Source organism: Brachyistius frenatus, unplaced genomic scaffold, assembly GCF_029030835.1.
Source record: "Brachyistius frenatus isolate BFR_SWC_R1_liver_20210118 unplaced genomic scaffold, ASM2903083v1 Contig_9, whole genome shotgun sequence".
Lineage (NCBI taxonomy): Eukaryota > Metazoa > Chordata > Actinopteri > Embiotocidae > Brachyistius > Brachyistius frenatus.
Genome location: NW_027210608.1, coordinates 2,300,317 through 2,326,921, shown reverse-complemented (window position 1 = coordinate 2,326,921; position 26,605 = coordinate 2,300,317). Strand labels below are relative to the sequence as shown.

Here is a 26,605-nt window from a genome sequence, read left to right as displayed (position 1 = left end):
CTGCTCTTTGGTCCTGAACACCGGCTGCTGTTGCGAGTCTGGTGTTAGTCAGTAGATGTCAGCAGACCTGATGTGTGCATTAAAGAGATCGTTGATGTCACTGCCTCTGTGCCATGTTGAGTGTTTCCTGCTCCTGCTGTGAGCAGCTGTGTTGCCATTTGTCTGGTATTGGTGGGGAGCTGCCAAAATTAAACACACAGATACATACACACACAAGGACACACTTCACACCCCGAACAAAAACACGTCCTCACATTTCCACTAAATTATTAATCAGGAACAGAGTGCACTCGTGTGTGTTTGTGTATTGTCCATGTGTTTATTCTGTGTCGGTGCCTTATATGCAGCACTCGTGCCTATAATATGATATGATATTTTTTTAAATTTTAATATAAAGCCACAGAGTGGGAGTACAAACATGAAAACAACTGCTTTAGGCATTTATCGGCTACTCTTTCAGGTAAAAACAGGCCACCAAGGTTTCATATGTTGTCTTGCTAATGATGACAGAGAGGAGAATCATTTTTTTGTCCGTAGGCGCACTTTATAAACCAACATGAAGCACCCACTGTAGAGCAAACAAACAAAGCAAACAAAACGTAGAGAGCCTACAGATCTTGTACATATGAAGGAAAATGAATGCAGTAGGAGTTAATCAGTGAGACAAACACGTCATTGGCATGTCCGCTCAGACTGGCCCTGAAATATCGACAATTTTTTTTCACATTTTAGAGGAATAATGAAGCTTTCTTGCCAAGACTTACTGCACATTAACAGTGAAGCATTTGATCCATTCTGTCCACACTGACTAAGTCCCCTGTTCATGAATTTTATTGAGTTCGATAAATCAGTTTGATTTCAACAGCTGTCTGTGAAGATTGAGAGTGACGGAGAAAAAAAAACAGACTTAAAGTGTACAATATGAAACACGGGACCTACGGCAGTGACGGGCGTCTCAAATGCATTACCCAGCGTCAGTGTGGAAGTCGGCCTGTTTCATGCGAGACGGGAAAAATACCATTCATTCATTGATTATGTTGAAGTTCCATCCTCTAAAATCCCACCTCATGTCACCCATCATCCGCCACTTCCTGTCTCTCTCTCCGTCACCTCCAGTTCCACTCGTAGCCCTGCTGAGGGGAAGCCGGCCTTTCACAGGAGAAGGTACTAATAGATCACATTCACCAGCTCGTGTATCGTCACCGTGTACTTGTTCCTTGATGACGTGCTCCAGCAAATTTATGTAGCTGTAACCTTTGTGGATTTCCCGCTTTTAAATGTATGCTTGCTGAACTGCTGCTGTATTCTGCTCCATCCCTGCAGGTGAACGGCAAAGAAAAATGTTGCTCTCTTTTCACCCCTGCTGGAATGTGCACGAAATACTGTGGCAAATAGATGGTTGAAGCGCCAGTGTTTTGTATTGCTGTGGTAATAACAAGCAGCCGCACAGACAGAGAGGAGTTTAGCTCTGAAAGCTCAGCTGTACTGGCCGGAGATTAAGAATAGAGGAATTTATTTTTGGTCGAATAGATTTCTGTTGGGAATTTTTCAAGACTGTAGAGGATTCAGAGGAGTTTTCAATTCAATCCTGGAGAAGATTGTAGACCACAGCAGTAAAAACTGATTGGCTTTGTTGACTGTGTGAAACGCTTTGACCTCAGTGATGCTGTAAAATCAGCTTGAATTACAACTAGAGCCAAATGGTTTTAGATTTCTGAGGCAGATTCATTGTTGATATTATAGCGGTGAAAATCTGACTTAAAACTGTTTTTTTGTTGTTGTTTTAGTTTAGTTTTTAAAGATAATCCCTTAAAGTTATTGATTAAAAATCCACTTCTCTTCTGAGCGGGTCATTTCACTGTACCGTTAACGTATCCTCTGGTGGACCAACGGTTTTTAAACGACCTAAAAGATACATGTTGAACATTTCTGTGCTCCAAATTCACTTCTCTGCTGACATATTCTGATAACTATCTGTCTTTGTGCTTACGAGCTGATAATGGCTAATAACATCATCTCTGCTTTATGTCTGTCAGGCTTCAATTAAGACTTGTGTCTTATTGTTGTTTTGCTGAAACCATCTGGTGACATCTGTCACATTCATGAAAGCAGCAGCTACCACAGCAGTGCTTTCAGCTCATCGTGCCTTAGCTATACTGCCCTTTGTTGCATTTCTGGGAAATAATTTGATTTCTTGTCTTCTACTAACATTACCACAATGCTGCAGCAGGAAATAAATGTAACCCCGTTTACAGTGTGTATGTTTCATGATGTGAAATGCGTGTATAAATGTTCAGACTGTACAGTTCTTTAGAACAGTGTCATTGTCCTCAGACATCACTGTTCTTCCCCACATCATCCTGTGTGCTTCACTGTCACTCACACACTTTCTTGTAGGGCTGGGCCATATATCGATATAAAAAACTGCTATCATGATATAAGACCAGATACCGTCTCAGATTGTGGACATCATAATAACACGATATGGCATCGGTGTTTCCTGGTTTTAAAGGCTTCATTACACTAAAATATGTTTATTGTTTCAGACTGCCGGCCCAAATAAGATTTTTATCAGATCCAGATTGATTTTCGAAAGTCTAAACAGCAAAAAAAAAAACACATGAAATGCGATTTTTCAATCTGGATCCAAAACACATTTGTAGGTTGGTTTGAAATGCGATTCTAATCAGATTTCCACAGATATCTTTCAGTCCGGACGCTTTGCTGGCTGAGATCGAATTTCTAGCATCACTTGCAATCCGACATACGTCGACACTGTCATTTTTAGAGAGACAGAGTGAGCAAAATCTATGCTACCACTTGCGGAGCTATCAGGAAGTGTAGATTTAGAGGACAACGATAACAACACTCCACGGACAGAAGCCGAAATGAACTGTCAGCTGCCACTTCCGTGTCGGCAGCTTCCGTGTTGGAAAGCAGTGTCACCAGCAAACCATGCAGATAAGTTGGTGATGGTGCTGCTAACTTGCAAATATCAGTGCAAACAGTCTGTCCTGAAGATATGATTTGAGAAAAAAAACTCAGATTTGCCTGCAGTCTGAACAAAGCTTGAGTCATTTAATCCACATTACTGATGATGATTTTTATGATGTAAATATTGTGTGTGTATTTTGCACCAATAGTCATCCCTACAATATCGCCACCATATTGACATCGAGGTATTTGGTCAAATATGATATTAGATTTTGTCCACATGGCCCAGCCTTACTTCCTCGTTCATATCCTCTTTTTCCCCATAATCCCCTCATGTCACTCTCTGTTAGCATCAGCCGGTGCCCTCCTGAGGCTCCCCACAGCCGCGGTGTGGAGGTAGTTAGTTTCCTCAGGTAGTGTGTGTGTGTGATATTCTCTCTTTTGCTGCCAGCACAAGACCTTCTTTGAATATGGCATATTTACATGCTGCTTGATTTGCATTTGCCGTTGTTGTGGGTGTGTGTGTTTGTGAGAGTGTGTGTGAGTGACCTGCCCAGTCAGTCAACAGCCTCCTACAGCAGAGCTGTAGTAGCTGCTGGTGTTATTCACGTTTCAGTACGGAGGACCTTCTGGCGCTGCAGAATAGTATGTAATAATACTGCTAGGAAGGAGGCTTTGATATCACAGATGTAGTCATCTGCATTCACAGCCCTGAGGATAGGTGAGTTGCTCCACACTGGTCACTGATAATCACTGAGTCATGATTCTTTTTAGTCCAGTTATAGTTAGCGAAGCTTGAATTTGTTGGCCCGATGATTTGCTGGATAATGGAGTGCCGTACAAACCCGAGGGCTGGAGATAGGAGGGATTTACTGCCGGAGCTTTAACTATCACCCGGCCTGTCCTGAAGCGGATAGAGCCGCAGCCTGGTAGCATTGCTCATCCTGAAATGTAGCTGTAGTTTTCCTCTCCATAATCATTGTATTGGATTTTTCAAGGCCTCTTATTTCCAGTCATAGATCGATGTAATTGGGTTTGTAAATCACAGCTGCGCAGCTCTCTATGCTGATGCTGATGTTGGAAGTCATTTGCAGCTGCTTCAGCTGTAAATCTGCTCCACAGCCCAGTGATAACTCAGCTGACTAAACACTGTGCAGGACCAGCTGTGTGTGTGTATGTGTGTGTGTGTATGTCTGTCAACAGGTGTGTGTGTGTGCATGCCTCTGTGTGTGTGTGTGTGTGTGTGTTTGTGTGAGTGTGTGTGTGTGTGTGTGTGTGTGTGTGTGTGTGTGTGTGTGTGTGTGTGTGTGTGTGTGTGTGTGTGTTTGTGTGTGCGCGCGTTTGCCGCAGCAGTAGTTGAAAAAGTGGTGATGAATTGTCCAGAGAGAGCAGTGTAGAGTGTTTGTGTACACCACACTCATTGCTCCTTCTCTGAGGTCACCTTTGCCTTCTGTTTGTCCTCACAGCTACAGCTTGGAGGGGCTCAGTGGGGTCCAAGAAGAGCTGAGGGGCCCCATCGCCCAGGGGCCCCGCATCCTGGAGCCTTCGAGTATGCCCCGGCATGACAGCGACGACAGGGGCTCCCTGGTTTCTCTAACAGAGGAGCAGGAGGAGCGGGGGGAGCATAGTAGGCTACATGACCTGGTCAGCTGACACACACACTCACACTCACACACAAACACACATCCAGTTTGTCCTTTAGATGTCAAATCTTCATAGTGTCACGCAGACGACCCCGAGGGAGCCTCAAAAACATCCTCAGCCAAATTTACGAGAGGAGAAAATGGATTTGTAAAGCTTGTACATAAACAAGACTTGGAAACAGTCAGGGGAAATTTCAGACTTGTCAGTTTGGGGATTAGTGAGAATTAATAAACATCACTTTCCTCAGGCGGCTTTTCTTTGCTCTCATTGAATTTAAAACAAATTGTGAACATAGCATCACAAATCAAACATCTAGTTTCCCTTTTTAGTTCATCCTTCCTGTTTCCAGTTTAGCGCCTGCTAACATTTTTTGCCATATTATCTCTGTTTGGCTGAGTGTCCTTTTGATCCGACCGCGTGTCTCTCGCTGCAGAAATCAAGGCGGTATCGGCCGCTGCGAAACAGCTGTCCTCCTATGACCCTGCCGCTCACCAAGTCTGTATCCATGCTCGCCATCAGCCACAGAGACAACGATGGTGAGTGACAAGTTAGGAGGCTGCTTCGCTGGTTTCGCCTCAGCATCACATGAAAATGACTAATCCAGTCAAATCATTGCTTGTAACATTCATCCTCTCTGCCCATTTTACCAACTGATTTCTTTTGTGGGATTTAATTCCAAGTAGAGCATCTTATACAGTGTCTGTGCATCCTGAATAATTTACCTAACATGTCTCTATTCCTAAATTCATAAGGGACCACAGGGACATTTCAGGGGGTAATGAAAAAAATAGACTTCATTATGTTTCCAAAATATCAGTCCCAACGCTGATGGAGAAATAAATAGAAGAGATGGGAAAAGGTGCCCCATAAAGAGAGTAGCAGGGGAGTTAAATACTGCAACTAAACTGCTGGTTTGCAAGATTTATTGATCTCTTTATCAGTTATTATTTATCAGCATTGTTATCAGTAGAAGTATTCATGTCCTTTACTTAAGTAAAAGTACAAGCACCACACTGTGAATATACTACACTACGAGTAAAAGTCATGGATTCAAAACCTTACTTAAATAAAAGTGTGTTAGTATAATCAGCAAAATGTACTTAAAGTATGAGGAGTAAAAGTCCACACTGTGCAGTAAGGGCCTCCTGTCAGTGTTTAATACTGTAGTTATTTAAGGTCAAGCTCATTTTAAATGCTTTATAACACATTGGCAAATCATATTTTATGAGATCATCATGTTTGTAGCTTCGTTGTCCTGTAAGAACCACAAATCTCCTAAAAGTCAACAAGCTTTAGAAAAACACTTGTTTTCAACTTGTTGACATTTTCCAGCAAAGCCAAGAGTGTTTTTCAACTGTTTATTAAACTCAAGAAGGAGGTGAGTTTTCTCCATCCATGAAGGAACATCTAATCGTTCAGGCTATCCGAAACATTCAAATCTTAAATATCACCAAACTCTGGACTGGATGAAACATTTTATTCTGAGAAGGTAATTATAAGACAAATGTAGTGAAGTAAGAAGTACATTGTTTGGAGTAGTAAAGTAAAGTACAAACACTTTGAATTTGTACTTAATTACTTGAGTAAATGTACTTAGTTACCTTCCACCACTGGTCATCGGGTGTTACCATGACATCACTTCCTGCCATCCCCATCCTCACTGTTATTAGGCTCTTATAAAGTTACCTAACGTGAATATATGATCGGTGCCTGTTGTGGTTCTTTCCCCCCCTGCTCCCCCAGCGGTGGCACGCGTGAGACGTAAGAGGCGAATTTCTTTCTCTTTCAACCTCTCCCCCATCCTCACCAAATCTAAGTCTCAGTTCATTTACGCGGACTCCTCATCTAGCGATGATGAGGATAACTTGAGTAAGTACCGTGAAGCTGTAAACTTTAGCTGCAGTAGAAAATAGATGGTGATGTCAGAGTCAGAACATTAGCTGTTCCCGTTAGAGCCCTGGAGGTGCCCCAAAGGACTGGAACCCATTCGCTGTGTGGATCTGAGTGCGCTGATGGCTTATCCTGCTCCGAGTGGTCACAAGCAGTGCAGCCAGTTTGTTAAATCGAGGCCATTAAAGTCGTAGACACGTCCCAAATGTAACGAAGTAATAAACGGATTGATGTGCCCACCTGTGGCTGGATGTAAGGCCTGAGTCTCCTCTGACTGGAGGTTTAAAAGAGCTTTCGAGAGTCACTCAAACTGTAGCAAGGTTGGCTGACAGACATTATACATTTCCAGTTCAGTCTTTTGGTTTCTACAGTATTGTATTTTGTAGAACTGATGCTTCTGCAGGCAGAAAGATTCATTTCAACGCAAACACTATTAAATGCTAAAGGCCCAAACGCTCAGCTACAACAGACTTGTCATAAGGAAATCACTAATTGCTGCTGATATTAAGCTAGTTGCAGTGTGAATGTGCAATTATAGAGTACACTTGTAAACCACCTTTCACCCAGGCAGCAGGCGCTGTGCTAATAATTCCTGTTGACGACGCTAAATAAGACCTCGGCTTCTCCTATCCCCTCAGCTGCCCAGTATTTAGCTGACCTTTTTATAAATGAGCTTTTCTTTAGTCACTCTGCAAAAGAAAACTGAAACACAATCAGCAGATAAAGAAGAGTCATCACAAACACTGCAAGTGAACCGAGGAAGTCCCTTTCTTTTCCCTCCACATAAATTTGAGCCTGTCACCTTTAGTCAAAGACACGCAGGCGTCCCTTCCCTTTTTCTTATCGCTGAGATATTTCCATTAGTGTTCTCTATCTCCTTGACTGCACTGCTGGCAATGCAGTCTGGCCAAAACTGTACCCTCATTATCCTGTTTTGGGGTTTCACTTTCTGATGCAGAGCAGGCGAGCGATGCTTTGCATATTTTCGTCTGAATATTGGCCAGAAGTGATCGTTTAAAAGGAAGCGGATTGTTCCCTGGAAAAGATGCTTGCCTTACATTTGACTCTGCCGTTACCTAGCAGTGTATGCTTTGATCAGATGCTTTAATTTGTCTACACTTAGATTATGTGTCGTCACGCTGACAAAAGGTCAGAGATTAATTGGAAAACATTCTTCCAGTTAGTGGAGCCAGGAAATCTAAGTTTGGAATAATAGATGGCAGAGCCTGAGTAGAAGAATCGGGCTGAATAGACACAGAATATATGAAATGTAGTTCGGTAATGAGACCACAATTTCCTGTAAAAACAATGTCTATATTGTCTTTAAGTTTGTGTTGTTACACTTTCATGCAGCCAGAGATTATTTGGAGTCATTATCCGTCCATCAGCCAGTACTGCCTCCATCTTTTAGCCTTGTTACTGCCGTCTCCTCTCAGCCAGATCATTTGGTTGCCGGCCTTCACGAAGCTCTGCGAGGCTAACTAAAGGTTAAACAACTCGCTCAAAGGGCATTAAAAGTAGCCAGGACTGAAGAGAATAATTTTCTCAGCAGAAGGTCAGTGAGGTCATTCACTTACTGTATATTCAGGGAAAGTAGGACGCCCTGGTGGTTAGTGTGGTCAACCTCGACACAGGCTTTCACCGCCTGACAGGAGGAGCATTTTCACCTGAAACAATAAGTGAGTTAAAAAATTCGACTTTTACCAGATTCTGTCCTTCTGTTCACTTCCTCTCTCTTTTCTCTTCAGGTATGAGGTCGTTCTCCAGCACCTCTGGGTCACTCGCTTACAGGTCAGTCCGACTCTGCACATACACATTACCTGAAAATTGTTCTTTAGGCTTTAACTGCTGCCTGGACCTTAATAGTCCAATAAAGAACAGAGCGGAGAAGCAGTCGAATGGAACCGTGAAAGCTTCGCAGTGCTGTAAAGAGACATTTCCAAATGTGGGATCTGGTTTGCTATGTGTTTGAGAATAAAATAACGTGTGTGTGTGTGTGTGTGTGTGTGTGTGTGTGTGTGTGTGTGTGTGTGTGTGTGTGTGTGTGTGTGTGTGTGTGTGTGTGTGTGTGTGTGTGTGTGTGTGTGTGTGTGTTGCAGTATATCAGAGGAAGAGCCTGGGCCTCTGCGGAGCGACAATGAGGGGAAGAGCGTGACAAAAGTCAGCCGGACCTTCAGCTACCTCAAGAACAAGATGTACAAAAAGACAAGGGTGAGGCTGTGTGGAATTCTCAGGAATATTATGACCAAGAACATTTACTTTACTTGACACTCTACTATTTATTTATACTTTTCTGCGGAGCCCAAACCTTTTGTTGCCTCCTTCTTAAACATTTATCCCTTTAAGAAGGAGGATGACTGAGCTGCTGCTCAGCTTCACCCTGCTTCTATTGGTCCTCTGAGCAGCTCCAGTCCAACAGCTGGGGGTTACGAGTCTTACTTCAGGGCAAGCCAGTGCTCCTTGTAATTTCCTCCGTTCACATCTCCCCAGTACGATTGTATTTAAGCTCATAACAATTTCTGGTCGCAGACCTCTATCTTTTTTTTTTTTTTTTTTTTTAATGATGTGGTCATCTTTCTTTTTCATACACCCTAAGGCCATGTCAGGTGATTTACCTAATATACCTCTTTCTCTGTGAGAATATAGTAGTCATGGCTAAGTACACAGTAAGTGATGTGACTCTGTTATCTGTTTGGTAAAATGATATTAGTGAAAAAACATTACCACATATACCATGATTGGGTTTACCTGAAACAACTTAAACAGTGTTGTAACATGCAACAAATCACAGAACTGCATTTAAAAATCATAACATTCAGCTTTCTCAAATTTAAGAAATCACATACTGCATTTTAACAGCCATTGATATGATTTAGGAATACAGTTGTCGATATCTCAACTTTAACAGGGTATCAGAAGGTCCTTAAGCGTAAGATAAGATAAGGAAATACTTTATTAATCCCGTACTGAGGAAACACACACACAAGCTACACAAAATAAATAAATACACCTTTGATCTATACAGTGAAATGTTAGTATAAATATTTCCGAATAAGAAAAACTGATTATTATTGCATGTAGGTGATAAAAAAAAGAAGATATTGTTAATTGTAAATTAAAAGAGTAAAAAGTGTGTATTCAGTTTCCTCAGAAATTGCCTTATAAGGTATTCAAAAGTCCTAAAGTTGATTTACAGACAGTTCAGGCTGTGTTCAGTCATACGATGTTTTTATATCCAGTTGTAGGCTGTGAGGAGACATCACACACCTATAGACTGTGTGTTGGTTGTGACAGGAGGTCTTTATTTGTGCAGTTTCAGTCAGCACCATCAGACCTTCAGCAAACTGTCCCTCATTCTAACTATCAGGAAGCTTTTCAACTTATAATGTGCAAATGTTGATCTCAGTAAAACCAGAAATGATCATGAATGATTCAGGACTTTTTACTGATGAGTCATCTGTCCATGTTCTGTTTCGTCTCTGGATCGCATTCATTAAGTTAATTTCATCATAAGGAACTGGTGTTACATACTGCTTGGAAGTGCTGAAAAAATATGATGTAATAGTTAATCATTCTTGTCCATATCGTGCCTGCTGATCTTCCATCATCCACCACTGATACAATCATGAGAAGAGTATTAAAAGGCGCTCTTAGTGGTAAAAAAAAAGTGACCCTATTTGGGAAATGAAGTGAAGTGGCCATGTTTAGTGAGTGAAACGTCTGTGTGCTTTCTGGAAACATGCAGCCCTTGCTAAGAGACACTGAGAGGTTAACAGGAAGTAAAACAGGAAGTCAGAGTTGGCTGTGTTTTTCTAATTTCCTCTGTAACCTCAGTCATCGCTTTGCTTTTAAAGTGGCAGGGTTCTGGAGGAGCTGTGGCCGATTGCTCCCTTCGCAGAGGTCAAAATTATTGACCACCAGTGATAGTTTGAAGTTTAAAAGATCTAATTTGGGCTCTAATAGTCCTTATAGTGACTGGATTACATCCACAAGGTACAACTGTGTTCAGTTCCAATACAAGTGGCCACCTTAGCAACCAGAAACACTCACATTAAAACTAACTTATTTTCTGAATAAATAACAAAAACAAACCAGCATGAATAATTTGCCTATCGTTTTGGGATTGTTAAAAGTTATTTTTTGTATTTGTTCTGGATGCACCGCACAGATCCACTTTCTGCACAACATCGAAAGTCTGAATGTTCTGGAAGAGGATCTAGTTTGTGCAGTGCTGTCACAGCGTCTGTACCAGACTGAAGGGTCATTGCAGAAATAGACACCTCCCGTAGCGCGCCAGCCACTTCCTCATTGCAGCTTTCCTGATGGAGCCTCGGCGCTAGTCGTAGCTTCAGCCGCTCAGCCACAAGCCAGGGATGTTATACAGGAGGTTCACGGGGAGCCACGGCTTCTCACTGAGACGGAAAGGTGGGCAGGAGGTAGGCCAGCACTCTGCTCTGCTTTCCCAGGCAAATTGTAGCAAAAAGAGACTGTCACAATATCATGTTTAAAGAGGCCATGTTGTTCCCTTTGGGGTTGATGTCTTTTTCCAGTGAAGTCATCGCCTGTTAGACTTCAGTAGAATGTGTTTTTGTTCTGATCTCTGGTTTAGATGTCACAGTTGACGACTTCTCCTGTTGTGAATGAAAGAATCGTGCTCAGAATCATCTTGTCTCTTTGAGTTGAACTGTTTTTATAATTTTTTAGATATTTTTAGAAAGAAAGAATGGTTCTTCTGCTGTGACAGATCCTTTATCTGGCCTCCAATTCATAGAAATGTGTTCATGTGTTTGACCATTGGTTAGACAGTTGTTGTTGCAGGAAGTGAGAACGATCGCTGTGTGCTGTAATGGCTCTAAAACACAGTGGTCCAGTCAGCTTTCTGGTATCTTGAAGCAGCTGAACAAAATGAGCTGCAGTGTGTCAGAGCTTTGTGGTCCCCTTAAAACCAAAGGGCCCCAGGGCCAGCCATTAAAATGAGCTGGAAAACTCCATTTTCCCATTTCCTCTGGGTTTGGGTGGAGGTTCTGTGATGTAAGTCCAAGAGAATAAGAGCTCTGTTCTTTTCTGCATCACTTTATGGGATTGTGATTCAGCTCGGTGTACGGAGATGACCGGCTGCTGAGGATGACCTCGTCCATTAATGCACAGGCAGCAGAAAGGCCGCCCTGTTATGGAAAGGTCAAAGATGCGATTCCCAGACAGTGCGTCTCCGTCAGTAGTCATTCATCCTGCGGAAGTGTCTCGCCCTGCTCATACATCATGAGAAGCTTTCAATAAGAGCATTACATTAGTCCAGAAAACAGAATAATATAAATAGTCGCTGTTGTGCTGCTTCCAATCATCTAAAACATTATAAACATTCACCATAAATCCTGTAAAAGTACCAAATAATCAGAGCAGGAAGTGCCACTCTTTTTAACTGAGACAAAGCAGAAAGAAATCTGTCTGAAACAAAAACACTCCACATTTAAAACAGTCCCTTAATGAGACACTTTGTTGTCAGCATAAATAATGCATCACTTAATATGCAAAACCCCCTGCTGTGTAGTACATCAGTGTAATAATGTCGCTCTGCAGGGGTCAGATTGGAAATTAACATAACTAACCGGCCAAATGGAGACGCGGTTTGTCGGTGATGTCTGGTATGTTCGTCTTCCTCTGCACCTAAACAGGCTCATTCTTTTCTAGACTTCTAATTGGATGGTTAGAAAAAGAAAGTTCAAGTAATTATTGCAGTGAAGTTTATAGATGGGTTCTAACTATTGTTGTTCCACTTGTACAGGAGAAGGATCGAGATAAGAAGGAAAAAGAAAAGGAGGGCAAGGAGAAGGACAAAAAGACTGTGAATGGCCATGTTTTCACAGCAGTCAGCCTCAACCAGTCCGCCCAGTGCTCCCAGTGCAATAAGGCTTTCACCTGCAAGGACGCTTTCTATTGCACCAGTAAGTTGCCAATTTCTTTTTCGCTTCTTGCAGTGATGTTCCCCCCCCCCCCCCGGTTTTTGTCCTTTTTTCTGTTTGCTACTGTTGTATTAAGTCAAATTACAGCCTATTAAGCGCTGTGAGCTGTTTCATTAGAAGAATTCATTTTATTCTAATTTAATTTCTGATCTGAAAACATCCGAAGTTGTGAGCGCTATCAGAAACACACAACATCAAACATACAAGGAGGAGGGAAAAAGGAGAAATAGTTGAAAAGAAAATGTCCTCAGTGTGTGTACATCCGCAGCCGTAAGTCATGTGACTTCCCATAAAGGCTCAGTGAGTCCTGCTGCACATAAATAGTCACGTATATAGTTAAAAACTCTGATTTATATAAAAGTATCATTCATTTCCTTAGTTTGTCAGTCAATCCTAAGTGAAAATAGAGGCATATTAATGCCGTTGCTGATGTAAACAACGCTTGAATACCATGTATTTTTGCTTTGTGTAGCGAGGACACCTGTCACTATACTTTGTATCCTTCATTTTTGTCTGTCAGCCATATGGCTACAGCATTTGTGTACTTGTCTGAACCAGCTTTGTGATCTATATGAAGTAGTGAAACTCCTAAAAGGGCTTCTAATGCAACCCAGCCAGCCTTTCAGTGCTGACGACTGAACAGTTTTTGCATTGTTTTTCACTGGAGCAGCAGCAGCTCTAAAGAGGATGTAGTTTATTGCCCAAGCCTTTGGCACAACCTCAAAAAAGGCCTAAAAAGGAGAAACCAGCTGAGCGACGGATCGCAGCGCTCCTCTCCACGGTCACAATCTGCCTCAGATACTCCAGGCTGGCAAAAACAGCTCTTATTGTGTTCAGTCAGTCTGGTTCGGATTGTTTCGGGCCGTGTTTGTACTCGCAGATGTCTGGCTGGTGTCCATTCAGCAGACAAATACAGTGATCCTTTGTTTCAGATTAGCTGGAATTATCTAGACGTCCACAAAGAGCAGTAAAATACCCAATAAAACCAGGACGAGAAGGAGGGGAAAATCACTGCAGGAGTTTAAGATGCTTTTACGGTGCAGGTCGTAATTAGACAATGAGATATATCACATTTATCCAAATGCTTTTTTACAGTAACACAAGCACAATTTAACCCTTAACACTGACAGTGTTGCTGCCTCTCTATACTTGTTGAGTAACACAGCGTTATTTCCTCAGCAGTGTGTTGACATAATCCCAACAGTGGCGATGTCGTATGCATGTTAGCACAGATGACTCGGCCTGATAGTGGGTTTGTGGGTTTCACTTGTGCAACATGTCTGCTAAATGTACCTCTGTCTACCAGAAGCATGCCGGTATGAAAATTAGTGGAAACTTCTTGTGGAGTTTTACTTTGACACAATTCAGACACAGTTCCTCCTCCTGCTGGTACTTCCTGATCCACCAATGCAGTTTTGTTTCGCATGTATGCATAGACACATGAAAGGGATACTTACATACTAAAGGGAAGCAGGAGTCCTTGGTTGACTAGGAGGGATCAGATTGCAGAGCAGATCTTATTTTAGCCATCGTCAATGATGACTTTTGTTCCTAAATAGTGATTTGGGAATGTTTACGCAGTTGAAACTTTCCCATGCAATGCAGTGTTTATGTGCGTGTCATTCCACAGTCTCTCCCCCCCACCCCCACCTTCGTCCACATGCAGTATTACCCCTCGATTGCATCACATGCTCTGCTCCGATCTGGCTTTCATTAGTGGGCTGGTGGAGTTTCCTGGCTGGCCATGAAAACCAGTCCCAATTTCTCGCCCCCACCTTTCCATTCACCCTCAGTGGCCCCACGGCCACCGTCGCCGCCAGGTTCACAGTATTCACTGCTCGCTTTTCTTTCCAGACTGTAATGCTTCCGTCCACAAGGGCTGCAGGGATGGCCTGCCTGTTTGTGCCAAGGTGAAGATGAAGGTAAAACTTGCCTTGCGCCTCCCTCCATTGCTGATTCTGAAGTACTCTGTTGTCCTGCAGCCAATATTGATTTTCTTTTATTCTCTGTGTCTCTGTTTAGTTGCCCAAACAGCAGTTTGCAGTACCAGATTCAAGCTCTTTTCCTACAGTCACAATGAGGAACAAATGTGAGTGAAAGATCCCATATGTAATCGTCACAGACAATAATTACCTACAGATTTATTGCCTAAGCCCTTTGACCCTCTTATGAGAGGATATGGAGATTTCTTTGTTTGCATTTCTTTTGTTTTAATACTTATTCGCATCAAAGTAGTGTAATTTCTGTATATACACTGTGAAAACATGGTGTTCCTTTGAGGCTGTTTTTAGATCCATGGATCAAAGTGGTCCTCATGAGAAGATTCATCAGTACACAGGATATGATCATACTATGTCTTGTGGTATAAAAAAGGAAACGGATAAGATTTGGAAGAGCAATCTCCAATTTGAGTAATTTTCAAGTTCTGTCGATTAAAATCCTCTTGCCTAGACTCAAAGCTTTTCAAAACACATTGGTCAACTGTTTTGTCAAGAAGCTAAACAAAAGTATTTTTCTTTCTTCTTGAATGGTTGTTATTGTATAAATGCAGAATTGAACTCTGTGAAAAATCAAAGTGTAGCAAAGACTCACACAAACAACTGAGTCGGTATGAAGGAGTTCCTCAGGGATCTTTTCAGGATCCACTGTGGTTCTTGAAAGGTTTGGAGGTTACTGCTGTGATATAAACTATAATATAAATGGTTTCCGTTTCAGCTGGTGGTACGAGAGAACGCCCCTGGTCAGCCATCTTGTCCCCCGAAGACCACTCTTCCCTAATGATACCATCATCACGAAGACACACCAGCATCATGGCTTTCCATGGAAACAACCTCTCCAAGAGTCTGTCAATAAGCAACATTGCTGGGTGAGCTGCTGTGTCTGTGTGTGTGTGTGTGTGTGTGTGGGGGGGGGGGGGGAGGGGGGTGGAGGAGTGGTATAAGGAGCCTCAGGCATTCACATTTCAATTCAAATGGTATAAAATGTATTTTCTATTTAGCCTTTGTGTGGAAGTCATTTTTAAGTGTGTTGTGTTTTTTATTTTATTTGCTTTTTTTTTTTAAAATTTTTAAATTTTTTAACACTTAATTTGATGACTGTATCTACAGTTTAAACATTAATTTGTGTCTGTGGTGGTGAACTGTTATGAAAACAACGTCATTAATGTAACCTTTATTATTGTTTCTCCTTTTAGTCCTGTGTTCGATGAGATGCCCATTAAAGGCCTGCGGTATCTCTCTCAGTCTACTGACTCCCTCAACAGAACCAACCAGGTCACAGAGTCCATGGAATCACTCACTGATGAAGGTCAATACACACACACACACACACACACACACACACACACACACACACACACACACACACACACACACACACACACACACACACACACACACACACACACACACACACACACACACACACACACACACACACACAGATATACCTTTTTTAACCTAAAACTCTAAACAAGCTCTGTTTGAGTGGATAATGACTATTTTTGACATGACATGATACAATCTGTCAGTATAAATGAAAGGTACTGTTGTAAATGCAACCTGTGTTGGTGGTTCAGGAACAGAGATGATGGACGGGCAGCTGATGGGGGAGTTTGAAGCAGAGGCCAAAGAACTGGAAGCTGACTCGTGGAGTTTAGGAGTGGAGCAGCAGTACCTGCCGCAGCTGGAGAAGGAGCTGGTGAAGAGACAAGATGTTATCTACGGTACATACAATCACCACACGACACACTTAACGCAAAGATTTTGATTTAACATGTTACGCTTTTGAACTGCTGTTAACGGGAAACTTAAGGAAGATATTAGGTTTCTAAGTGCAGTTTCCCGATTTTTTATCAAACGTAGTCTCAGCTTGGTTTCTTTCTCCTTTTTTGTCAACTAGAAAGTAAGCTATTTAAAACATCTGGTCAGAGTGGACTATTTATGGTAATTTAAAGCAGAAAAATTAGTTTAAGCACAAGTTCAAGCAGTAAAACAAAAATCCAGTCACGGTCGTGTCACCTGAGACTGTATCTGAATTGATAATTCCAAGCGTGTTGGAATTCGCTTTAATGGTAGACCTATTTTCCTCAGCTGGCTTAATGACTCTCTCTTGAGTTTGTTTCGGTTGCATGTCAATGGTCTATTGAGGCTATTTGAATATTTAAATATGCATTGAGATAAGTTCTGTTTGCTGCTCAGGTCCCTGAGCTGCTTCAAGCTTTTAGATTTGAAACCACTTGTGGCAGATTTGATTGACATGATTCTCATGTTTATATAAACTATGCTATGCAGCGACATGCAAAATCCTTTCATGAACTCTATGAAAGTCTTTACAGACCCCTGAAATAGAATATGTCGATGCTTTAGTGTGTGAAAGGCACAGAAACTGCTGATTTTGTCATTCTTTTGATGAGTATTTCTTCCCTTTGTGTCTTGCAGAGCTGATGCAGACGGAGATGCATCACATCCGGACGTTGCGCATCATGTCGGAGGTGTACAGCAAAGGCCTGCAGAAGGAGCTGCAGCTGGAACTGCAAATGGTGGAGAAGCTGCTCCCCGCTCTGGATGAGCTGCTGGAGCTCCACACACAACACCTCCTGCGCCTCCTGGAGAGGAAGAAGGAGAGCCCACTGGTGGGGGGAATCTCGGAGGGAGGCTTCATCATCAACAGGATAGGAGACATCCTGGTCAACCAGGTCAGAGGAGGGAGGGGCTGGAGTGGTCTGAAAATGTCTTTTTTTTTTTTTTTTTTACAGGTGATTTTACCCAAGTTAGTTATGTAGAAAGCTTGAAAGTAACATATACGAGGGTCAATTAAAAAGTTTAGAGACTGCTTCTAATGCACGTGAACAATAAGTAGGTAGGTAGGTAGGTAGGTAGGTAGGTAGGTAGGTAGGTATATACTTTATTAATCCCCGAGGGGAAATTTTTTCGCCACAGCAGCATACATACAGGAGCAATAATAGAAACAATAGAATAAAATAATAATAGAATAGAATAATATAATAGAAAAGCAATAAAATAAAAAATATAAATATAAAATATAAAATGCACAGTACATACAGTATATATACAGTACATTAAATATCTATATATATTATATACAACAAACCAATAAACACAGTCAACATATATATATATATATATATATATATATACATACGGCACCCTGCCATGCATAGAGCAGGGAGAGACTATAACCTTTTCTGGTTTTGGACAGTGTCGTTCTGCCCCTCTTGAAACATGAATGTCACTTAAAACACATTGCCTGGCTCATTGCAAGGGTGTCTGTTGCAGATTTCCTGATTTTGCCACAATTTGATTTGCGCCTTCTGCTTGTATATTTTATGTAAAAAAGGCATTAGTCTGAAACAACAACAAAAATTTAAGAAACGCTTTACAATGACTAGACTTTTTGTTTCTGTGTTTCAGGACCGTTGTTAAAGGTCACTGTCCTTAACTCTGGGTAATGTTATGGTTTGAGTCGTTAACTAATGCTAATCTTTTTGTACACTGCATTCAAACAACTCTAAGGTCAACTTACACATTATTTGATTGGAATATTGTACTGCCCACAAATCCCAACCTTTTCTCTCAGCTCACAGTTAAAGTTCTGCAACTTAGAAATTGGACCCCTATCCCAAACAATCCGACAGTGTTTGTTCTGTGCATTCATACTGTGTCTGTTAAATCTTGCTCTAGTTCTCAGGATACAACGGTGAAAATATGAAGAGAGTTTACGGGCGATTCTGCAGCCATCACAACGAAGCTGTCAACTTCTACAAGGACCTCCTGACCAAAGACAAGCGCTTCAAAGCCTTCATCAAAGTAAGTATTATATATTCATCAAGTATCTGTCATGCAGCACTACTACTTCTTGGAGACGTCTCTTTTCATGCTGATTTTTGCTGAGTATATACTTTACTTTGGGATGTCTGGCTTTCCAGACATGATTGTTTTTCGCTGAATAGAGTTCTAACAAACATTGTCTTCTCTTGTATAGAGTGCTTGCTGTTGTGTTAACCAAAGACCTTGTTCTTGTTCTCTGTTACTTTTCTCTTGTTTTTATTCTTTTACATCTGCACTTCATTTCAGTCGGTGCACGTATTGGAGACATTCGTGTAAAAGCCTTATTACACTTTCATTATAGAGACGTCACTGCTCACTGTCATGAACATAATCTCAGTGCACACCTTCTCCAGTATTACTGCTCGATTGTTCTTCAGCAAATTAGTTTTTAAAGCTTCTCACCGGTTATATGAAACCCTGCCACCTGTTGTACGGGTCCGTTTCACGAAAAAGCACCTCTTGTTTGTTCCCACAGAAAAAGATGAGTAGCAGCATTGTGCGGAGGCTGGGTATCCCAGAATGCATCCTGCTTGTGACCCAGAGGATAACGAAGTACCCTGTGCTGATTCAGAGAATGCTGCAGCACACTAAAGGTTAGTTTAGTTTCATGGTGGCTTTCTTATCACAAGTCAGCCATGTTTTTACTGTGTTTACACAACTATTAGAATTTAAGGGAATCGAAGGTGAAGGTCAGTTTAAACTGGGAAGATCCTGGATAACCATGGAGATATTATTACAGGTTAAGCTTCTGCCTTAGAGTACATGAGTAAAATATACTGCGCACTATTTTATATATTGCACTATTTCTTCCTCTATGCAGAGCAGAAAAGTGAATTTAAAGTCACAGATTTGACGTCAACGAAGAAAAACATCGTATTAAGTCGTGAATTATAGTTTTATCTTTTGCGCGGTGAACTAATTAAACTTGCATCCCAAGGATTTACCCATAAACAAGTGACAGAAGACAAGACAGAATAAGGCCAGTCACTGCATTAGTATCAAGAAAATGATGGTGGCTTAAAGATCGTTAGAGAAACACAGTGATCTGCAGCTCAAAACAAATCTAAACATTTTTATAAGATGCCTCTCTTTTAAGAAAGTAAAGTTTTAGGAGATGTTGAGATGCTTAGTTAAATGTCAAATCCATAAAACGTGTTTCCACATTTTAACCTAAATTATTGTCAGACTTAAATCACTTGGAGTTCATTTATGATCATAAACTATTTCCACAGTTGTAGAAAAAAAAGAATTCTCTAAATCAAACAATTGTATTTTTATTTATAGTATTTATAATGTATACTTGTCACATTATCTTGAGAATACATGAAATCATCTAAACCTGCTAAAATGCAGGTACTCCTACCAATATTCTTACCTGTCTGAGCTCAGTTCTTTAACCAGCAGCGACATGACACTTGTTTCAGGAAACATCCTGGAAAGTCACATTTCTCACACGTGATTTCCCTTACTAGAAAAATGAGACGTGTTAGATAGGTGTTTTTAGGATAATAGATCAAGCATACTTCGAGGAAGTGAAATATTTCACACTATATTTACATCAGATTGAAAGCAGCTCCCGTCAGCTGGCCTCCCACTGTGTACATTCTCTCTAATCCTTCCCCAAAGCCTGTTTATAGTTCTATGTGGAATCAGGGAGTTTTGACTTAAATCTCCAAGGTGCTTTAAGAAGACTCTCTCCTGCCAACTGTGATGTATACCGTGAGGAAATAACGCTCGGTCGAAGATACTGTGGTATTTTGGTGCTCAGGAGCGCTGAACTACAACCACAGGAAGAAATATTCCTCTTTATTGAGTTCAAAACGCCATTGAGAGTACAAGTGTTTATCAGAGACATATTGGCTCTGGGGTTGTGCTCAGGGTGCACACATACAGGCCACTTGTGATTTTACTGTAATTATTGCAGTCCAATCCTGACCTTTGACCTCCATGTTATAATTTTTTTTTTATCTCAGTGTTTTCCAGTAAATAAAAGTTAATTTAGAGTCACTTAAGAATGACTCAACACCCTTCAAGCTGATGAAAGCTTTTACGTTTACAGTTTATGTTGGATAACCAGATGAGTCACATTGTAAACAAAAACAATGATAGTTAAAGTTGCCCAACAGGCTGAGAAAAAAAAAGCACCTTCCTGTATAAAGATAAACTATATTGGCAAAAAATATCTAAGGAATAGTTTCACTAGTTCCACATTTGGAAAATATGCTTATTAGCTCTCTTACTGAGAGCTAGATGATCACTCTGATATCGGTCCATGATGGTGTAAAGGCTACAGACAGAAGCCAGCGAGCTTAGCTTAGTTTGGCTTACCTTACTTTAGTATAAAGACTGAAAGCAGGGAGAAGGCTTGAATCCATCCAAAGATATGTTATAGAGTCATATGTCACAGAGTGGTATCAATCTTATCATAAATGCAAAATGTTGTTTTAAAAAGTAAAGTTTCAATGACTTAGAGGAGCAGTTTGACTTAAAGACAGCAGGTGATAATAGTAAACAGATTCACATAAATACACACTATGAAACAGGTGGATGCCAATATTACTGTTGTCGTTGTCACTTCTCACCAAAACCGTCAGGGGAAACAGCAAATCCAAAAAGAAGCCAGAAAGCAGATGACATCATCTCACAACTAACTAGTCAAATTGAATTTTGTTGAAGAGTCTAATAGGTAATGCAACAAAAGAGCTGCTGTTTGCTTCATCACCTACAGAGAGGTCAAACCTCCACCAAGACGACTTGTCCTTTCTGCATGACTCTAAACTGCTCGTCACACCCACATTCAGCTCTCTGAAGATCTCTATGATCCTGATGGAATATTTTCTCAGTCAGCCTCTTAATGTGAACCTAGGGGTCCTTATTGAGTCATAACTCACTGATGTTATATGGGAATATGTAATGTCAGTATAAAATCATTGCAGAATCTGCTTTGCATTTTGATTACACTGGTTAACCAAGATTATGTCCCATGCTTAAAAAAAACGCCTGTTTCTTATGTGTTTTTGCTAATTCCAAATATATTTTCAGAATTTCTCTATCAGTCATAGTTATTTTTATTCCTCATATAAACATGGAAAATTGTAAAGAAAATGAAGGCCCTCAATGTTGGCAGACTTGCTGGACACTAAAGAGGGATGTTCCTGAGGCCAGTTATACTATAAAAATAAGCATACACTTAGGTAAGTTACGTAATTACAACAGCCTTATTTAAGAATAAGTAATATGCACTCTGTCATTTTAAAACCATTCCTGATAGATTATTAGAAAAATTCAAAGATTCAAATTCAGCATAAAAATGACTCTAAAATCTTTCTGTTTTGGTTTGTGGGACAAAAAAAAGGTACAATTTTGTTGCCCAGTGTTATAAAATAAGACGTTTAATGCAACAACAGCACACTTCTGATATAAAACTGCACTTGTGTTCATCACATTGTCAATATTTGTTTGGCCACACTCTCCAGAAAGTTGCAACAGTTCATTGTGTTATTTGAACACATTTTATTTTCCTAACAAACATTACTTTCTATTTTTCTGAAAAGGTCCATTCATTACAATTTGGTGGGATTTTAGGATGTAGAGTGTTTAAGAAGGCACACTGATGATTGGATTTTTTTTTTTTTTTAATTTATTATGGTTGCTAGAGAGCATTGGGTCAGAATACAAACTAAACAAACCATAAAACCTATCAGAGTGTGGCCAAACAAATATTGACAACGTGATGAACACAAGTGCAGTTTTGTCACAGCTTCATCTCTGTTGTATTGAATAATATATATATATATATATGATTGTTTAGGAGGGAGTAAGGGGGGAAAAAAGCATCAAAATAAAAGAAACAATAGTCTTTAGCTGACTTTATAAAAATATGTGTATCCAACTCCACCAAGTAAAACTTTACCAAAGCTTTCAACACTCTCTGCGAATGAGTGGAATTATTCAGCCACAGTCAAATGCCAAAATGGGGACTGAAATGTCGATCATCTGCTGCTGGACTTCAACACATTTCCAGCTGCACCACCCAGCCCATCAGGGTCATGTGTGTTAGATTGGAGTAGATGGACTCGGCCAGACCTAATGGACCCGTATTTCTGCCTCAGCTGGTTTCAAATCTTATTCCATCTGTAATCCAGTCGAAGATAAAATGTTTGGAAGGAAACCTGAGACTTCTTTTGAATGTCTCTCCGGTGCCTCTCTAACCTCTCGTCACTTGTCACCACGCAGAGAGCGAGGAAGACTACGACGACCTGACGGACGCGGTCCGGCTCGTGAAGGAGGTGATCGCGTCGGTCGACAGCAAGGTGAACGAGCACGAGAAGAGACGTCGGCTGAGGGAGTTCCACATCCGCACAGACAGCAAGTCCATCATGATGATGAAGAGTGGTCAGATTTTCGCCAGGGAGGATCTGCTGAGGAGGAGGCTGATCCATGACGGCGCGCTGCAGCTGAAGAACATCCAGGGAAGACTAAAGGGTGAGGAGATGTTTAGTTTTATTTGGAAATATGTGAACGTATTTCAACTGTTCCAACTACAACTGCCGTTGTCTCATCTGTTGGTCTTCCAGATGTCCATGCTCTGCTCCTATCAGATGTCTTCGTCTTCCTCCAAGAAAAAGACCAGAAATATGTCTTTGCCATGCTGGTAGGTTCATCTCTCTCTGTCCCTCCCTCCTTCTCTTCATGTCTTTCTCAACTCTCTTTCTCTCCCTCCAGTAATAAATATATCATAGGAGCTGCCAGAGATGGTTTTCCCATCCCACTGTTGATTCTCTCAGCACTAGCTGCCCTGCGTAGCTTTCCCATTGTGCAAGCCTCTAGCTAGCACGCTAGTAGCACCTACTAAAGCCGATCTGGCTCCCGACCCAGCTGTGATAAATCTTATCGGTCAGAGTTATTTCGTCCATGTTTACAGGACTCTGTTTCCCTGCATGGCACGCTCTCTCTGTGTCACACATTCACATTCAGGGGAATGAAAACAGAGGCCGGCCTGTGGCATAATAATCACATCCATCAGTTATATATATATATATATATATATAAACAAAGGCTTGGCATGTGTGAGTTGAGGCTGTTGACATTGAAAAGGAGAATGACATGTGGTGCTAAATAGACAGCAGCCATGTGAGCAGGGTGTGTGCTTTGTACGGGGAGAATAGGCTTCATTTCTGGGGCCCACCAAGAGATATACTCTTGCGAGTAGCAGAAAGGTCAGAGGTCACCATCACCTTGACAGGAAATACATTCTCATAAAGCCGACATGACACTGCATGATAGGAAGGAAATAAAAAGATGAGGAGAGTTTATGATGAATAGGTTTGGATATCTTCAAGTCTCCACTCTCATATTACGACGATGATGCCAATTTATTTTAAATCACAGCAGCGTCACAAAAGAATCATCTAAATTAGCACCAAAATACACACGTTTGACATTATATTCACAAAACTCATAATCAAGGCCCTTCAACGTACATTTGATCTGTCATATTTAATTTTACGCATTCACTGGTACACAAAAAGAGTGCTTCAGTCTAACCTTGTTTAATCATGGCTCTGTGTTTCTCTAGTTTGAAGGTAATATCTGTACTCACTGTTCGGGACATGGTTGATATCACAGACAGTTTTATTGGCCAGCCTTGTTACTATGATAGGCGATTCTTGAGGGATTTGTCTACAATCTTTGAACAGATTCTTATTCTATGGATCAGTTTTTGACTTTAAAGTGCTGATGTGAGACTATTTGGTCTCGGTAATAATTCCTCCGTTTCGTATAAATTCAGTCTTTCTGTTTTGGCAAATCCTCTCTAATCTGCATTCGAGTGATGGTAAAAAAAAAAAAAAAAAAAAAAAAGGATTTTGTTTTCACTTACTGGACAAACATTATAAAACATCTTAACCTATTCTTTAAACCTCAGACAACTGGTTGCAGGAAAAATGTTGGGATGTGGTCACAACAAGAGTTTTACTGCATGGAGCAGAAATGAAGCAGCGGTTTGTGGTGTTGGTGTACTAAAATGTTCTTTACGGCGTTGGCAGCCTTGAGGATGCAAGGTTAGCTGAGGCTCTGCAATAAGCTGACTGCCATGAAGTTGATAACATTAACCACCATCTCAATTTGTCTTTTCTCCTTATTCCACATAATTTTTCCCTTTTTATCACCAACACCATCTATAATCCCTCTTTTTGCAACTGACCTTCCTTCTATCTCTCCCTTTGTCTTTGCTGCACTTGTTTCTGTCTTTTCTTTCCTCCTCCCATAATTATTCTTCTGCTCTTCCTCCCCCCTCCTTTTCTTCTGTGCTTCTTCCTGCCGTTCCCATCCTCTCCCACATCTTCGCCATTTGTCTTCCCTCCTTCCCCTTCTCTTCCCTCTCGACCCTCCCACTGTGATCTTTTTTTTTCTTTCTCATTCTCCTCCCATGTTGCCTCCATGACACCGTCCCCTCCCTCCTCACCCCTCTCTCTCCCTGCAGGACCAGCGCTCCACGGTCATCTCCCTCCAGAAGCTGATTGTCAGGGAGGTGGCTAACGAAGAGCGCGGCCTCTTCCTCATCACTGCGGGCATCGAGAAGCCGGAGATGATGGAGGTTCTGGCCAGCTCGAAGGACGAGCGCAACACATGGATGCATCTCATCCAGGAAGCCATGCAGTCCATGTGAGTAGTATTTCGACTTTAAAGCATTTAGATATAAAAAAATTTAAAAAAATTTAAAAAAAAACTCTGATATTGAAATATTTTCAAGCTTGTTTTTTTTTTTTTTTTGGCAGAAAAGCATTTAAAGATTTTGTTCTCAAACTTTTACCTCAGTATGTCAGTCCAAATGTCAACCCTGACCTTTTCTTCTCCATTTACTCTGACCTGTAACCTCTACTACAGAACAAACTCTGCCTTCACAGGGCTTTACTTTCAGGGCTGGCCTCTTAGTGTTCACCCTCACTATATCCTGTGTTGTAAACCAGGAATTAGACCTAGCCCAGCTCTCTAGATAGTGATAAACGGTAAGTTGTGACAGAGCACTGTGCTGTCAGGAGGATTAGCACTACTCTACCTGGGGATGGGATGTACTCAGGGACAGTCTAATGCTGGATTGGCTTCAAGGGCAGCTCACTATAAGCAGAGGATTATTCGAATTCAGCCAGCGGGAAGGAGAGAGATTTAGTACTCTGTCTCGCTCCCTCCCGGTCTGACTTCTGTCAAAATACAAAATTGAGATCAAGCTATTGGCAGGAAGGTGAGATAAAAATAAAAGTTATTGCTGTGGCTCTCTTCTCTCCCAAAAACATCATATAAGTCAAACCTTTGGCACTCACAGTTGTCTGCTGTCCTCTGGTATCGATGGTGCCCATACCGATTAGTTTAAGATTTATTTTCATTGATCCTTTCTTTTTTAAGGAGTTTAGAAGTCTAGATGTTGTCAAAAGGTAGTGGAAATTATTCAATATTTTCCAGATTCAAAGCTGGAATTTTCAAATTGATCTCGTACTATATTAAACCCCAGATATTTGATCTACAAACATAAAAACCATAGTAAAACAGTAAAGATTCCCATTTTGAAAAGCTGAAACCAGCTTCATAAACAATGAATTATCAAAATTCCAAGACTAATTGATTAATAAGTTAAGCTTTGTAGATTTAAACATAACTTTTTATTATTAATAATTATTATAATTACAATAATAATTATTTTGTTTGCACATCTTTATTTGTGTATATAATTTAGTGGCTGTAGTGCATCATGTCTGTTTGTTCTTCCTTTGATTGGATAGAGAGAAGGACGAGGATGAAGGGATCCCCAGCGAGACAGAAGATGACAAGAGACAATTGGAGACCAAAGCCAAAGAGATGAGAGGTGAAAAGACACGTTTATTGTGTTTTGTGTGTGAGAGAGAGAGCACACAATGTTTTCCTCACTGTGTGTTTGTTTCTGCCGGTCAGATCTGTTGAGGCAGAAGGATACAGAGATCCTATCCCTGCTGGAGGAGAAGGTGCAGCTCTTCAGGGGGATGTGGGAGGGCGTGAACCCCAGCGAGGAGGCCAGCAGGCAGGTTGAACCTTTCTTCAGGTCAGCCTGCAGCCTGGAGCCACCCAGGGGGGCGTCCATTATGAAAGATGCCCTGCAGGAAGGTAAGACAGGGAAACAGAGGGTTTATAGTCTGTGTGCTCTACATGCATCTTTCATTGAGTATTCTTAGCACTAAAGAAGAATGGGCTGGGATGAATACAGTAAGAGGGAGGCGCCTTCTCTGTTTTCATCCACATATTTTATGGCTAATTAAGATATATTTAACATGAATGTGTGAGGTTTTCATTAATTAA

General features: G+C 41.1%; 1 protein-coding gene across 1 annotated transcript in view; it reads left to right on the top strand.

Moving 5' to 3' along the window:
• LOC138616194 (A-kinase anchor protein 13) overlaps positions 1-26,605 on the top strand; it is a 102,106-nt gene that overhangs the window by 63,603 nt on the left and 11,898 nt on the right. The window contains exons 13-31 of the mRNA XM_069690333.1: positions 1,117-1,164; positions 4,401-4,578; positions 5,012-5,114; positions 8,217-8,259; positions 8,568-8,679; positions 12,251-12,410; positions 14,283-14,350; positions 14,451-14,517; positions 15,144-15,294; positions 15,622-15,734; positions 16,006-16,152; positions 16,868-17,124; positions 18,131-18,256; positions 18,753-18,870; positions 22,514-22,762; positions 22,855-22,931; positions 24,762-24,943; positions 26,056-26,138; positions 26,225-26,413. Coding sequence (XP_069546434.1) covers positions 1,117-1,164; positions 4,401-4,578; positions 5,012-5,114; positions 8,217-8,259; positions 8,568-8,679; positions 12,251-12,410; positions 14,283-14,350; positions 14,451-14,517; positions 15,144-15,294; positions 15,622-15,734; positions 16,006-16,152; positions 16,868-17,124; positions 18,131-18,256; positions 18,753-18,870; positions 22,514-22,762; positions 22,855-22,931; positions 24,762-24,943; positions 26,056-26,138; positions 26,225-26,413 — 2,471 coding nt within the window. The remainder of the gene's footprint in view (positions 1-1,116; positions 1,165-4,400; positions 4,579-5,011; positions 5,115-8,216; positions 8,260-8,567; positions 8,680-12,250; positions 12,411-14,282; positions 14,351-14,450; positions 14,518-15,143; positions 15,295-15,621; positions 15,735-16,005; positions 16,153-16,867; positions 17,125-18,130; positions 18,257-18,752; positions 18,871-22,513; positions 22,763-22,854; positions 22,932-24,761; positions 24,944-26,055; positions 26,139-26,224; positions 26,414-26,605) is intronic.